At 52.8% G+C, this 17,093-nt stretch overlaps 1 protein-coding gene and 1 non-coding gene across 2 annotated transcripts in view; both read left to right on the top strand.

Moving 5' to 3' along the window:
- LOC139255297 (equilibrative nucleobase transporter 1-like) overlaps positions 1-16,697 on the top strand; it is an 18,275-nt gene extending 1,578 nt beyond the window's left edge. Inside the window, exons 2-4 of the mRNA XM_070873896.1 lie at positions 4,200-4,392; positions 13,963-14,086; positions 15,948-16,697. Coding sequence (XP_070729997.1) covers positions 4,200-4,392; positions 13,963-14,086; positions 15,948-16,118 — 488 coding nt within the window. The 3' untranslated portion in view covers positions 16,119-16,697. The remainder of the gene's footprint in view (positions 1-4,199; positions 4,393-13,962; positions 14,087-15,947) is intronic.
- trnat-agu (transfer RNA threonine (anticodon AGU)) lies at positions 14,145-14,218 on the top strand. The gene has a single exon. It is a non-coding gene; the product is annotated as a tRNA-Thr (tRNA).
- Positions 16,698-17,093: the final 396 nt, after the last annotated feature.

Here is a 17,093-nt window from a genome sequence, read left to right on the forward strand (position 1 = left end):
CCTGCTCCGCCATTCAATGAGATCACGGCTGATCTTCGAGCTCAACTCCACTTTCCTGCACTGCCCCCACATCCCACAATTCCCTTAGGGTCCAGGGGTCCAATTTCCCCCAACCCCCTTTTTTTTTCGGTGCACTTACCTTAAATGCGTCGACTTTGCGCGCTGGAAATGGCGGCGAAAAAAAAGCGTCCCCATCCTGCCCGCTCTGCCGAGTCTCCAGTGTCCCAGCGCGGCGTGTGGGGGGGGGCGGGGGGGGGGGGTGGGGGGGCAGCGGGGGCAGGCGGAGCAACAGGCCGGTGCAGAAAGCACTTCTGGGAGTCTGCGCGCATGCGCCGTGGAGTCTGCGCGCATGCGCCGTGGAGTCTGCGCGCATGCGCCGTGGAGTCTGCGCGCATGCTCCTCGCTCTCCCAACGTGTCCTGCATTACAAAAATAAACTTGTTTCTGGCACAAGTAGGACTTCTATTTTTTTTATTTGTTAACGAGTTGCTTATTACTTTTTGACCTTTGTTTCGTGCTTTGTCGGTCTTGGTGCTTTAAATGTACTAACCCGCACTAATTCCTTAACTTACCCGCAAGGTTTTTCAGAGCTGACCACGTGCGCTGAGTCGATTTGGAGTAAGTGCCTGGTAACACCCCGGCTCTTGGGGAAAAAAAACGTAACTAAAAAAAAAAATCGTACCTAATTGAGTTACTCCGGAGTAAGTTTGTTGGGGAAAATGGCGTTTTTTAACTTACTCCAGAAAAACCAACTTACTCCAAAAAAATTGGAGCAAGTCATGGCCAAAATTGGGCCCCAAAATCCTATCGGCCTCTGCCTTGAATATACCCAAAGACTGAGCCTCCACAGCCCTCTGGGGAAGAGAATTCCAAAGATTCACCCCTCTCTGAGTGAAGACATTTCTCCTCATCTCAGTCCTAAATGGCCGACCCCTTATCCTGAGACTGTGTGACCCCTGGTTCTAGACTCCCCAGCCTCGAGGAAAACACCCTCCCTGCATCTACCCTGTCAAGCCCCTGTAAGAATTTTGTATGTTTCAATCAGATCACCTCTCATTCTTCTAAACTCTCGAGAATACAGGCCTAGTCTGCTCAATCTCTCCTCATAGGGCAATCCCCCCATCCCAGGAATCAGTCTGGTGAACCTTCGCTGCTCTCCCTCTATGGCGAGTATATCCTTCCTTAGGTAAGGAGACCAAAACTGTACACAATACTCCAGGTCACACCAGGGCCCGATATAATTGCACTAAGTGTCTGCTCACAGGTTTGTAGAGCTGTTGCATTGTGAGTGGCCTAGCCAGTCATGTGATGTTCAACAACACTCAATAAAACCCCAGCCAGTTGGGTCTGGGCCATCCGCGATGAGGTATGCAGCTGTGAGCCTAGTGGATGAACTGGTAATGTGTAGAGCAGACATTGACCACCAGATCCAACACCGCCTCCAGTGCACCGGTGTAGCCTTCGACGGCCTGAGGAAAAGAGTGTTTGAAGACCAGGCCCTCAAACCTACCACCGAGCTCATGGTCTACAGGGCTGTAGTAATAGCCGCCCTCCTGTATGGCTCAGAGACGTGGACCATGTACAGCAGACAGCTCAATTCGCTGGAGAAATACCACCAACGATGTCTCCGCAAGATCCTGCAAATCCCCTGGGAGGACAGACGCACCAACGTTAGCTCAGTCCTCGACCAGGCCCAACATCCCCAGCATCGAAGCACTGACCACACTCGACCAGCTCCGCTGGGCAGGGCCACATTGTCCGCATGGTCCCCAGACACGAGACTCCCCAAAGCAAGCGCTCTACTCGGAACTCCTTCACAGCAAACGAGCCAAAGGTGGGCAGAGGAAACGTTACAGGGACACCCTCAAAGCCTCCCTGATAAACATAGAAAATAGGTGCAGGAGTAGGTCATTCGGCCCTTCGAGCCTGCACCACCATTCAACAAGATCATGGCTGATCATTCACCTCAGTACCCCTTTCCTGCTTTCTCTCCATACCCCTTGATCCCTTTAGCCGTAAGGGCCATATCTAACTCCCTCTTGAATATATCCAACGAACTGGCCTCAACAACTCTCTGCGGTCGGGAATTCCACAGGTTAACAACTCTCTGAGTGAAGAAGTTTCTCCTCATCTCAGTCCTAGATGGCTTACCCCTTATCCTTAGACTGTGACCCCTGGTTCTGGACTTCCCCAACATCGGGAACATTTTTCCTGCATCTAACCTGTCCAATCCCGTCAGAATTTTATATGTTTCTATGAGATCCCCTCTCATCCTTCTAAACTCCAGTGAATACAGGCCCAGTCGATCCAGTCTCTCCTCATATGTCAGTCCAGCCATCCCGGGAATCAGTCTGGTGAACCTTCGCTGCACTCCCTCAATAGCAAGAACGTCCTTCTTAAGATTAGGAGACCAAAACTGAACACAATACTCCAGGTGTGGCCTCACCAAGGCCCTGTACAACTGCAGCAAGACCTCCCTGCTCCGATACTCAAATCCTCTCGCTATGAAGGCCAACATACCATTTGCCTTCTTCACCGCCTGCTGTACCTGCATGCCAACTAAAGTGCAACATCCCCACCGACACCTGGGAGTCCCTGGCCAAAGACCAGTCCCGCCCGGAGTGGAGGAAGTGCATCCGGGAGAACGCTGAGCACCTCGAGTCTCGTCGCCGAGAGCGTGCAGAAACCAAGCGCAGGCAGCGGAAGGAGCGTGCGGCAAACCAGTCCCACCCTCCCCTTCCCTCAACGTCTGTCTGTCCCACCTGTGACAGGCACTGTGGTTCCCGTATTGGACTGTTCAGTCACCTCAGGACTCATGTTAAGAGTGGGAGCAAGTCTTCCTCGATTCCGAGGGACTGCCTATGATGACGATGATGAGGCTGATCTCATCATGGACTCAGCTCCACTTCCCCGCCCGTTCCCCATAACCCTTGACTCCCTGATCGCTCAAAAATCCATCTATCTCCGTCTTAAATATATTCAATGACCCATCCTCCACAGCTCTCTGGGGCAGAAATTCCTCCTCATCTCAGTTTTAAATGGGCGGCCCCTTATTCTAAGATCGTGCCCCCTAGTTCTAGTCTCCCCCATCAGTGGAAACATCCTCTCTGCATCCACCTTGTCGAACCCCCTCATAATCTTATACGTTTCGATAAGATCACCTCTCATTCTTCTGAATTCCAATGAGTAGAGGCCCAACCTCCTCAACCTTTCCTCATAAGTCAACCCCCTCATCCCCGGAATCAACCGAGTGAACCTTCTCTGAACAGTCTGGGCGGAGTGTATATGTTGTGATACACAAGGTCATCGCAATTGTGTGGGGCAGACTCGTTAGATCAGAAGACCTTTACATGTCCGCCATTGTTCGTATGTTCATTGTTCTTAATCACACCACACACTCAATACGGGAACCACAGTCCCTGTCACAGGTGGGACAGACAGACGTTGAGGGAAAGGGGAGGGTGGGACTGGTTTGCCGCACGCTCCTTCCGCTGCCTGCGCTTGGTCTCTGCACGCTCTCGGCGACGAGACTCGAGGTGCTCAGCGCCCTCCCGGATGCACTTCCTCCACTCCGGGCGGGACTGGTCTTTGGGCCCAGGGACTCCCAGGTGTCGGTGGGGATGTTGCACTTTATCAGGGAGGCTTTGAGGGGTGTGTCCCTTGTAACGTTTCCTCTGCCCACCTTTGGCTCGTTTGCCCGTGAAGGAGTTCCGAGTGGAGCGCTCGCTTTGGGGAGTCTCGTGTCTGGGGGGGCCATGCGGGACAATGTGGCCCCGCCCAGCGGAGCTGGCCGAGTGTGTGTTCAGTGCTTCGAAGCTGGGGACGCTGGGCCTGGTCGAGGACTGAGCTAACGTTGCCCTGCGTCTGTCCTGCCGGGGGAGTTGAAGGGTTATGGGGAGTGGAGCTGAGTCCATGCTCGGGTCAGCCGCGATCGTATCGCATGGCGGAGCAGGCTCGAGAGGGGGCCGTGTTGGCCTACTCCTGCTCCTTATGTTCTTCGAAGCTCTGTGTGGGATGGGTCGGGATGCGGGGACATTGCCGGGGGGGGGGTGAAGGAGGCCCTAACACTCTGGGACGGGTTGCGGAGGGGGGTGTAGGGAAAGGCGGTTTTGGAGACTTACTGTTATTTTGATACCTCCTTTCTCTTGTCTCCGCCTCTACCCCTCCCCCGCTACTCCTCCCCCCACCCCCCCACTTCAGATTCCGTCGCCTCAAATCGACTGGCCGATATGAAGTCCACGGTGCTCTCGCTCGCTGTCACGGCCATGCAGTGCGTCCTCTTCTCTGTCTGCGCCGCGATTCCTGTCCTGACGGTGCAGTATGTGACCTTCATCCTGCAGGTGATCAACCGTTCCTTCATGTACGGGGGAAATGCTGCCTTTATCGCCATCACGTAAGTCGTCCGGGGAGGCACAGCACGGGACTTGCCGCCAATTATTGGGGACGTCGGTCTCTTCTCCGTTGGGTTTTTTTTATTTTCCTTATCCGTTGTGGGCATCAGCATCTGTGATTGTATGAATCCCCCAACGTGCCGTTCGCAAACTTCTGAATCATACCCCCCACCCCACCCCTATATTCAAATCTAGAGAACAACATAAGAAATAGGAGCAGGAGTAGGCCATACGGCCCCTCGAGCCTGCTCCGCCATTTAATACGATCATGGCTGATCCGATCATGGACTCAGCTCCACTTCCCTGCCCGCCCCCTTATCGCTCAAAAATCTATCTCTGTCTTAAATATATTCAATGTCCCGGCTTCCCACAGCTCTCTGAGGCAGCGAATTCCACAGATTTACAACCCTCTGAGAGAAGAAATTCCTCCTCATCTCAGTTTTAAATGGGCGGCCCCTTATTCTAAGACCATGCCCCCTAGTTCTAGTCTCCCCCCATCAGTGGAAACATCCTCTCTGCATCCACCTTGTCGAGCCCCCCTCATAATCTTATACGTTTCGATAAGATCGCCTCTCATCCTTCTGAATTCCAATGAGTAGAGGCCCAACCTCCTCAACCTTTCCTCATAAGTCAACCCCCTCATCCCCAGAATCAACCGAGTGAACCTTCTCTGAACTGCCTCCAAAGCAAGTGTATCCTTTCGTAAATACGGAAACCAAAACTGCACGCAGTACTCCAGGTGTGGCCTCACCAATACCCTGTATAACTGGAGCAAGACTTCCCTGCTTTTATACTCCATCCCCTTTGCAACAAAGGCCAAGATACCATTGGCCTTCCTGATCACTTGCTGTACCTCCATACTAACCTTTTGTGTTTCATGCACAAGTAACCCCCAGGTCCCGCTGTACTGCAGCACTTTGCAATCTTTCTCCATTTAAATAATAACTTGCTCTTTGATTTTTTCTGCCAAAGTGCATGACCTCACAATTTCCAACATTATACTCCATCTGACAAATTCTTGCCCACTCACTTAGCCTGTCTATGTCCTTTTGCAGATTTTTTGTGTCCTCCTCACACCATTGCTTTTCCTCCCATCTTTGTATCGTCAGCAAACTTGTCTACGTTACACTCAGTCCCTTCTTCCAAGTCGTTAATATAGATTGTAAATAGTTGGGGTCCCAGCACTGATCCCTGCAGCACCCAGAGAATGAACCATTTATCCCGACTCTCTGTTTTCTGTTCGTTAGCCAATCCTCAATCCATGCAAAAATATTATCCCCAAACTCGTGAACTTTTATCTTGTGCAGTAACCTTTTATGTGACACCTTGTCAATTACCTTCTGGAAGTTCAAGTGCAAATGAGGCTTCAGTTCTCAAGTCTAAAGGTACCGCGCGCTCAAAAAACAAATTAGGGGGAACATTGATACACACACCGTTAGATCTGGGACTCAGAGACCAAGATTCCATATTAACACACTCTCTCTCACACACTCTGTCTCTCACTCTCTCTCTCACACACTCTCTCTCACTCTCTCTCACACAGTCTCTCTCACACACTCTGTCTCTCACTCTCTCTCTCACACACTCTCTCACACTCTCTCACACAGTCTATCTCTCACTCTCTCACACAGTCTCTCTCACACACTCTCACACACACACACACACACACTCTTTCTCATACACTCTCACTCTATCTCACACTCTCTGTCTCTCACTCTCTCTCTCACACACTCTCACTCTCTCACACAGTCTATCTCTCACTCTCTCTCACACAGTCTCTCTCACACACTCTCACACACACACACACACACTCTTTCTCATACACTCTCTCTCACTCTCTCTCACACACTCCCAGACACTCTCTCACACACTCTCTCTCTCACTCTCTCACACAGTCTATCTCTCACTCTCTCTCACACAGTCTCTCTCACACACTCTGTCTCTCACTCTCTCTCTCACACACTCTCTCTCTCACTCTCTCACACAGTCTATCTCACACACTCTGTTTCTCACTCTCTCTCTCACACACACTCTCTCTCACACAGTCTCTCTCACACACTCTCTCACTCTCTCTCTCACACACTCTCTCTCACTCTCTCTCACACAGTCTCTCTCACACACTCTCTCACACAGTCTCTCTCACACACTCTCTCTCTCACTCTCTCTCTCACACACTCTCTCTCACACACTCTCTCACACAGTCTATCTCTCACTCTCTCTCACACACTCTCTCTCACACACTCTCTCTCTCACTCTCTCTCTCACACACTCTCTCTCACACACTCTCTCACACAGTCTATCTCTCACTCTCTCTCACACAGTCTCTCTCACACACTCTGTCTCTCACTCTCTCTCTCACACACTCTCTCTCTCACACACTCTCTCTCACACCCTCTCTCTCACACACTCTCTCACACAGTCTCTCTCACACACTCTCTCTCACTCTCTCTCTCACACACTCTCTCTCACACACTCTCACACAGTCTCTCTCACACACTCTCTCACTCTCTCTCTCACACACTCTCTCACACACACTCTCACACAGTCTCTCTCACACACTCTCTCACACAGTCTATCTCTCACTCTCTCTCACACAGTCTCACACAGTCTCTCTCACACACTCTCTCACTCTCTCTCTCACACACTCTCTCACAAAGTCTCTCTCACACACTCTCTCTCACTCTCTCTCTCACACACTCTCTCTCACACACTCTCACACAGTCTCTCTCACACACTCTCTCACACACTCTCTCTCACACAGTCTATCTCTCACTCTCTCTCTCACACACTCTCTCTCACACACTCTCACACAGTCTCTCTCACACACTCTCTCACTCTCTCTCTCACACACTCTCTCACACACTCTCTCTCACACAGTCTATCTCTCACTCTCTCTCACACAGTCTCACACAGTCTCTCTCACACACTCTCTCACTCTCTCTCTCACACACTCTCTCACACAGTCTCTCTCACACACTCTCTCTCACTCTCTCTCTCTCACACACTCTCTCTCACACACTCTCACACAGTCTCTCTCACACACTCTCTCACTCTCTCTCTCACACACTCTCTCACACACACTCTCACACAGTCTCTCACACACTCTCTCACTCTCTCTCTCACACACTCTCTCTCACACACTCTCACACAGTCTCTCTCACACACTCTCTCTCACACAGTCTATCTCTCACTCTCTCTCACACAGTCTCTCTCACACACTCTGTCTCTCACTCTCTCTCACACACTCTCTCTCACTCTCTCTCACACACTCTCTCTCTCACACACTCTCTCACACAGTCTCTCTCACACACTCTCTCTCTCACTCTCTCTCTCACACACTCTCTCACACTCTCTCACACAGTCTATCTCTCACTCTCTCACACAGTCTCTCTCACACAGTCTATCTCTCACTCTCTCTCACACAGTCTCACACAGTCTCTCTCACACACTCTCTCACTCTCTCTCTCACACACTCTCTCACACAGTCTCTCTCACACACTCTCTCTCACTCTCTCTCTCACACACTCTCTCTCACACACTCTCACACAGTCTCTCTCACACACTCTCTCACTCTCTCTCACACACACTCTCTCACACACACTCTCACACAGTCTCTCTCACACACTCTCTCTCACACAGTCTATCTCTCACTCTCTCTCACACAGTCTCACACAGTCTCTCTCACACACTCTCTCACTCTCTCTCTCACACACTCTCTCACACACTCTCTCTCACACAGTCTATCTCTCACTCTATCTCTCACACACTCTCTCTCACACACTCTCACACAGTCTCTCTCACACACTCTCTCACTCTCTCTCTCACACACTCTCTCACACACACTCTCACACAGTCTCTCTCACACACTCTCTCTCACACAGTCTATCTCTCACTCTCTCTCACACAGTCTCACACAGTCTCTCTCACACACTCTCTCACTCTCTCTCTCACACACTCTCTCACACACTCTCTCTCACACAGTCTATCTCTCACTCTCTCTCACACAGTCTCACACAGTCTCTCTCACACACTCTCTCACTCTCTCTCTCACACACTCTCTCACACAGTCTCTCTCACTCTCTCTCTCACACTCTCTCTCTCACACACTCTCTCTCACACACTCTCACACAGTCTCTCTCACACACTCTCTCACTCTCTCTCTCACACACTCTCTCACACACACTCTCACACAGTCTCTCTCACACACTCTCTCACTCTCTCTCTCACACACTCTCTCTCACACACTCTCACACAGTCTCTCTCACACACTCTCTCTCACACAGTCTATCTCTCACTCTCTCTCACACAGTCTCTCTCACACACTCTGTCTCTCACTCTCTCTCACACACTCTCTCTCACTCTCTCTCACACACTCTCTCTCACACACTCTCTCACACAGTCTCTCTCACACACTCTCTCTCTCACTCTCTCTCTCACACACTCTCTCTCACACACTCTCACACAGTCTCTCTCACACACTCTGTCTCTCACTCTCTCTCTCACACACTCTCTCTCACACACTCTCACACAGTCTCTCTCACACACTCTGTCTCTCACTCTCTCTCTCACACACTCTCTCTCACACACTCTCACACACTCTCTCTCTCACTCTCTCTCTCACACACACTCTCTCACTCTCTCTCACACTCTCTCTCTCACACACTCTCACACAGTCTCTCTCACACACTCTGTCTCTCACTCTCTCTCTCACACACACACTCTCACTCTTTCTCACACAGTCTCTCTCACACACTCTGTCTCTCACTCTCTCTCTCACACAGTCTATCTCTCACTCTCTCTCACACAGCCTATCTCTCACTCTCTCTCACATAGTCTCACACACACACACGCACACACTCTTTCTCATACACTCTCTCTCACTCTCTCACACTCTCTCTCACACAGTCTATCTCTCACTCTCTCTCACACAGTCTCTCTCACACACTCTCACACACACACTCTTTCTCATACACTCTCTCTCACTCTCTCACACTCTCTCTCACACAGTCTATCTCTCACTCTCTCTCACACAGTCTATCTCTCACTCTCTCTCACACAGTCTATCTCTCACTCTCTCTCACACAGTCTCTCTCACACACTCTCACACACACACTCTTTCTCATACACTCTCTCTCACACACTCCCAAACACTCTCTCACTCTCTCTCACACAGTCTATCTCTCACTCTCTCTCACACAGTCTCTCTCACACACTCTCACACACACACACACACACTCTTTCTCATACACTCTCTCTCACTCTCTCTCACACACTCCCAAACACTCTCTCACACACTCTCTCTCTCACTCTCTCTCACACAGTCTATCTCTCACTCTCTCTCACAGTCTTTCTCACACACTCTCACACACACACACACACACACTCTTTCTCATACACTCTCTCTCACTCTCTCTCACACACTCCCAAACACTCTCTCACACACTCTCTCACTCTCTCACTCTCTCTCACACAGCCTCTCTCACACACTCTCACACACACACACACACACTCTTTCTCATACACTCTCTCTCACTCTCTCTCACACACTCCCAAACACTCTCTCACACACTCTCTCTCACACACTCTCACACACACACACACACTCTTTCTCATACACTCTCACTCTCTCTCACACACTCCCAAACACTCTCTCACACACTCTCTCTCTCACTCTCTCTCATACAGTCTCTCTCACACAAACACACACTCTTTCTCATACACTCTCTCACACTCTCTCTCACACTCCCAAACACTCTCTCACACACTCACATATTCTCACACACTCTCTCACATACTCTCTCATACACTCTCTCACACACTCTCACACATTCCCAAACACTCTCTCTCACACACTCTCACATACTCTCTCACACTCTCTCACGTACTCTCTCATACACTCTCTCACATACTCTCTCATACACTCTCTCACACACTCTCACACACTCTCTCACACACACTCTCACATACTCTCTCACACTCTCTCACGTACTCTCTCATACACTCTCTCACATACTCTCTCACACTCTCTCACGTACTCTCTCAGACACACTCTCACACACTCTCACACACTCTCACATACTCTCTCACACACACTCTCACACACTCACACTCTCTCTCACACACTCTCACACTCTCTCTCACACACTTTCAAACACTCTCACACACTCTCACATACTCTCTCACACACACTCTCACATACTCTCACACAAACACTCTCTCTCACACACTCACACTCTCTCTCACACACACTCTCTCTCACTCTCTCTCACACAAACAATCTCTCACTCTCTCTCACAGGCACTCTCACTCTCTCTCACACTCACACTCTCTTTCTCTCACACACTCTCTCTCGCACACATTCTCTCTCACTCTCTCTCGCACACACACTCTCTCACACACACTCTCTCACACACACACTCTCACACACACTCTCTCGCACACATTCTCTCTCACTCTCTCTCGCACACACACTCTCACACACACTCTCTCCCACTCTCTCTCACACACACACTCTTTCTCACACACTCTCACACACTCACACTCTCACACACTCTCTCACTCTCTCTCACACACTTCTCTCTCTCACACTCTCTCACACACACACTCACACACACTCTCACACACACACACGCACACTCTCTCACACTCTCTCACACGCACTCACATCCACACACACACATTCACACACTCTCTCACACACATACTCACACATTCTCACACCCACACATTCACTCTCTCACACACACATTCACACACATGGACTCTCACGCACACACACTCACATACTCTCTCACACACACACACACACTCACACACATGGTCTCTCATGCACACACATACACACTCACACACTCACACACTCTCTCACACACACTCACACACATACTCACACATACTCACACAGACACAAACACTCTCACACACACACATACACTGACACTCACACACTCTCTCACACATACTCACACGCACACACTCACATACACACTCACACACATGCTCTCACACATTCACACACACACACACACTCACAACACACACTCTCTCTCACACATACACACACACACTCCCATGCACACACACGTACACACACATACTCACACACAAACTCACACACACACCCACTCTCTCAAACACACACACACACACAGCCACACTCACACACACACTCACACACGCACCCACACTCTCACACACACACTCACACACACACTCACACACACACACTTACACACACACACTTACACACACTCACACACACGCCCTCTCATACACACACTCACATTCACTCACATACAAGCACTCACACAGATACACACACACACACACACTCTCACACGCACTCACGCGGTTAGATCTGGGATAATGAGACCAGGAGTCCATTCACACTCCTGCCTTCACTGTGACGTGGACATGATGTTGCCCCTTGTGGGGGCGAGACCAGAACTCGGGGCCCACCAATATCAGACAGTCACTCATAAACCCAACGGGGAATTCAGGAGACACTTCATTCCCCAGAGAGCGGTGAGAATGTGGAACTCGCTGCCACAGGGAGGGATTGAGGTGGGATAGTATCGAGGCATTTAAGGGGGAGGCTGGATAAACACATGAGGGAGAAAGGAATAGACGGATGGAGTGATGGGGCGGGGGGGGGGGGGAGATGGAGAGGGTGGGAGGAGCATAAACACCGGGGCGGAAGGGGTGGGCCCAATGGCCTGTACCTGTGAGGTTAATACTTTGTAACATAATGTGGGCAGCAGTGCCTCATCATTCCACTGAGGGAGGGAGCGGGGCAGGGGGAGGGGAGGAGAGAGCGAGGGGAAGGAGAGAGGGAGGGAAGAGAGGGAGGGAAGGGAGGGAGCGAGGGAGGGAGAGAGGGAGGGAGGGAAGAGAGGGAGGGAAGAGAGGGAGAGAAGGGAGGGAGGGAGGTATGGAAGGGAGGGAGAGAGGGAGGGGAGGGGAGGGAGGGAAGAGAGGGAGGGAAGGGAGGGAGGGAGGGAAGGGAGGGAGAGAGGGAGGGGAAGGAGAGAGGGAGGGAAGAGAGGGAGGGAAGGGAGGGAGAGAGGGAAGAGAGGGAGGGAGGGAGGGAGAGAGGGAGGGAGGGAAGAGAGGGAGGGGAGGGAGGGAAGAGAGGGAGGGGAGGGAGAGAGGGAGGGAGGGAAGGGAGAGAGGGAGGGAGGGAAGGGAGAGAGGGAGAGAGGAAGGGAGGGAAGGGAGGGAGAGAGGGAGGGAAGGGAGGGAGAGAGGGAGGGAGGGAAGGGAGGGAGAGAAGGAGGGAGAGAGGGAGGGAGGGAAGGGAGGGAGGAAGAGAAGGAGGGACGGGAGGGAGAGAGGGAGGGAGGGAAGGGAGGGAGAGAGCGGAGGGAGGGAGGGAAGGGAGGGAGAGAGGGAGGGAAGAGAGGGAGGGAAGAGAGGGAGGGAAGAGAGGAAGGGAGGGAGGGAAGGGAGGGAGAGAGGGAGGGAGGGAAGGGAGGGAGAGAGGGAGGGAGAGAGGTAGGGAGGGAAGGGAAGGAGGGAAGAGAGGGAGGGAAGGGAGGGAGAGAGGGAGGGAGGGAGGGAGGGAAGGGAGAGAGGGAGAGAGGGAGGGAAGGGAGGGAGAGTGGGAGGGAAGGGAGGGAGAGAGGGAGGGAGGGAAGAGAAGGAGAGAGGGAGGGAGGGAAGGGAGGGAGAGAGGGAAGGAGAGAGGGAGGGAGGGAAGGGAGGGAGGGAAGAGAGGGAGGGACGGGAGGGAGAGAGGGAGGGAGGGAAGGGAGAGAGAGAGGGAGGGAGTGAGTGGAGGGAGGGAGAGAGGAAGGGGGAGGGAGGGGAGGGAGGGAAGGAAGGGAGGGGAGGAGGGAAGGGAGGGAGAGAGAGAGGGAGGGAAGGGAGGGAGGGGAGGAGGGAAGGGAGGGAGCGAGGGAGGGAGGGAAGGGAGAGAGGGGAAGGGAGGAGGGAAGGGAGGGAGAGAGGGAAGGGAGGGAGAGAGGGAGGGGAGGAGGGAAGGGTGGGAGAGAGAGAGGGAGGGAGTGAGGGGAGGTGAGAAGGGAGGGAGAGAGGGAGGGAAGGGAGGGAGAGAGGGAGGGAGGGAAGGGAGGGAGGGGAGGAGAGAAGGGAGGGAGAGAGGGAGGGAAGGGAGGGAGAGAGAGAGGGAGGGAAGGGAGGGAGGGGAGGAGAGAAGGGAGGGAGAGAGGGATGGAGGAATGGAGGGAGGGGAGGAGAGAAGGGAGGGAGGGGAGGAGAGAAGGGAGGGAGAGAGGGAGGGAGGGAAGGGAGGGTGAGAGGGAGGGAAGTGCGGGAGGGGAGGAGGGAAGGAAAGGGGAGAGGGAGGGGAGAGAGGGAGGGAGGGAAGGGAGGGAGGGGAGGAGAGAAGGGAGGGAGAGAGGGATGGAGGAATGGAGGGAGGGATAAACACATGAGGGAGAAGGGAGGGAAGGCGATGTTGATGGGGGCTGAGGTGAAGTGGAGGGGTTGGGAGAAGGCTGGTGCATCTGGCCCTGTTTGGGCCCAATGGCCTCTCTCTGTGCTGTGTACTCGAAACTCTGAACCTCCTCCGTCTCTCTCTCTCTCTCTCGCTCTCTGCTTCTTCCCGGCAGGTTTCCTTCCCGGCACTTTGGAAAGATCTACGGACTGACCTTGGCTCTCTCGGCCGTCGTCTCTCTGCTCCAATACCCTTTCTACGCGCTGGTCAAGGGCCCCTTGAATGATGACCCCATGTATGTGAGTATCAGTGCGTAGCGGGAGGCCTGGGTCATTGGAATTGCAGAGAATGAGAGGTGGCTCCATAGCTCAGGGGTTAGAGCACTGGTCGAGTAAACCAGGGGTCGTGGGTTCAAATCTCACTGTGGGCCCGCTCAAAATTTAAATATTGCATCAATTAACAAGGGGTTTAATTATAAATATTAAGCAGCTTTGAGACTGACCCTGAAACTCCTCTCTCACTGCCTTTCCCAAAGTGACATGTTCTGGAGTTCAGAAGAATGAGAGGGGATCTCATAGAAATGTTTAAAATTCTGACGGGTTTAGACGGGTTGGATGCAGGAAGAATGTTCCCGATGTTGGGGAAGTCCAGAACCAGGGGACACAGTCTAAGGATAAGGGGTAAGCCATTTAGGACCGAGATGAGGAGAAACTTCTTCACCCAGAGAGTGGTGAACCTGTGGAATTCTCTACCACAGAAAGTTGTTGAGGCCAATTCACTAAATATATTCAAAAAGGAGTGAGATGTCGTCCTTACTTCCTCGGGGGATCAAGGGGTATGGCGAGAAAGCAGGAATGGGGTACTGAAGTTGCATGTTCAGCCATGAACTCATTGAATGGCGGTGCAGGCTCGAAGGGCCGAATAGCCTACTCCTGCACCTATTTTCTATTTTTCTTTGAAAGATTATGAGGGGGCTTGACAAGGTGGATGCAGAGAGGATGTTTCCACTGATGGGAGAGACTAGAACTAGGGGGCATGGTCTTAGAATAAGGGGCCGCCCATTTAAAACTGAGATGAGGAGAAATTTCTTCTCTCAGAGGGTTGTAAATCTGTGGAATTCTCAGCCTCAGAGAGCTGTGGAGGCCGGGACATTGAATAAATTTAAGACAGAAATAGACAGTTTCTTAACCGATAAGGGGATAAGGGGATAAGGGGAGCGGGCAGGGAAGTGGAGCTGAGTCCATGATCGGATCAGCCATGATCGTATTAAATGGCGGAGCAGGCTCGAGGGGCCCTATGGCCTACTCCTGCTCCTATTTCTTATGTATGCATTGAATAAATTTGGTGAATTTACAGAGGGGCAGCCGGGTATGACACAAATGGTTGCGGGATGAATAATTTCTTAAAAATCCCAACTGGATCGCCTTGTGTCCATTGCCACATCTTGAAAATAAAACCAGCAAAGGCAGCAACTGTGAAGTGTCCGGATATTACCATCATCATCATCATCGGCAGTCCCTCGGAATCGAGGAAGACTTGCTCCCACTCTAAGCACGAGTCCTTCGGTGACTGAACAGTCCAATACGGGAACCACAGTCCCTGTCACAGGTGGGACAGATAGACGTTGAGGGAAGGGGAGGGTGGGACTGGTTTGCCGCACGCTCCTTCCGCTGCCTGCGCTTGGTTTCTGCACGCTCTCGGCGACGAGACTCGAGGTGCTCAGCGCCCTCCCGGATGCACTTCCTCCACTCCGGGCGGGACTGGTCTTTGGCCAGGGACTCCCAGGTGTCGGTGGGGATGTTGCACTTTATCAGGGAGGCTTTGAGGGTGGTCCCTGTAACGTTTCCTCTGCCCACCTTTGGCTCGTTTGCCCGTGAAGGAGTTCCGAGTAGAGCGCTTGCTTTGGGGAGCCTCGTGTCTGGGGGGGGCCATGCGGATGATGTGGCCCTGCCCAGCGGAGCTGGTCGAGTGTGTGGTCAGTGCTTCGATGCTGGGGATGTTGGGCCTGGTCGAGGACTGAGCTAACGTTGGTGCGTCTGTCCTCCCGGGTGGATTTGCAGGGTCTTGCGGAGACAGCGTTGGTGCGTGCGTCACAGTGAGTGGGGTCCGGGAAAAGTAGACCACTGAGTGTGCTCTTATTCTCACCTTCCTTTGACACAGATGAACATCAGCTTTGTCATCCTGGTGACTCTGGCCATTGCCCATCCTGTCATCGTCTACCTGCACTGCCAACGGGAGACCCGGCTGGGAGCTGGGACGACGCTCGCCCAAGTGGAAGTGCCGGGCCTGGGGGAGAAGGATGAGCCCATGGCGAGCGACATCGATATCTGAGCTGGACACCTGGTTGGGGGGCTGGGAGGCGGAGAGGGGAGGTGGGGGAAGAGCAGGGGTGGAGGGAGGGTGCATGGAGTTGGGTTTGGAACCAACGGCTCAATGAGGGATTGCAAACGCCGTTAGTTCTTCTTAAGCAAACATTTTTTGCTGTTAATCCAGGGAATCAACCAACTCAAATAGCCCTCTGCCTCCCCTCGCTCCCCATCTCCCCTTCCCTCTCTCCTTCTCCCCTTCCCTCTCTCTCTTCCCCTTCCCCTCGCTCCTTCCCTCCCTCCTCCCCTTCCTCTCGCTCCTTCGCCCCTTCCCTCTCTCCTTCTCCCCTTCCCTCTCTCTTTCCCCTTCCCCTCGCTCCTTCCCTCCCTCCTCCCCTTCCTCTCGCTCCTTCTCCCCTTCCCTCTCTCCTTCCTTCCTTCCATCTCTCCTTCTACCCTCCCCTCTCTCTCCTCCCCTCCCCTAACTCCTTCTTCCCTTCCTCTCCCTTCTTCTCCCCTTCCCTCTCTCTCTTTCTCCCCTCCCCTCTCTCCTTCTACCCTCCCGTCTCGCCTTCTACCCTTCCCTCTCTCCTCCCTTTCCCCCTCTCTCCTTCGCCCCTTCCCCCCTCCTTCCCCTTCCCTCTCTCTCCTCCCCTTCCCCTCGCTCCTTCCCTCCCTCCTCCCCTTCCTCTCGCTCCTTCTCCCCTTCCCTCTCTCCTTCCTTCCTTCCATCTCTCCTTCTGCCCTCCCCTCTCTCTCCTCCCCTCCCCTAACTCCTTCTTCCCTTCCTCTCTCTTCTTCTCCCCTTCCCTCTCTCTCTTTCTCCCCTCCCCTCTCTCCTTCTACCCTCCCATCTCGCCTTCTACCCTTCCCTCTCTCCTCCCTTTCCCTCTCTCTCCTTCGCCCCTTCCCTCCCTCCTTCTCCCCCTTCCCTCTCTCTCTCCTCACCTTTCCCTCTCTCTTCCCCTTCCCTCTCTCTCTTTCTCCCCTCCCCTCTCTC

Source organism: Pristiophorus japonicus, unplaced genomic scaffold (genome assembly GCF_044704955.1).
Source record: "Pristiophorus japonicus isolate sPriJap1 unplaced genomic scaffold, sPriJap1.hap1 HAP1_SCAFFOLD_594, whole genome shotgun sequence".
Lineage (NCBI taxonomy): Eukaryota > Metazoa > Chordata > Chondrichthyes > Pristiophoridae > Pristiophorus > Pristiophorus japonicus.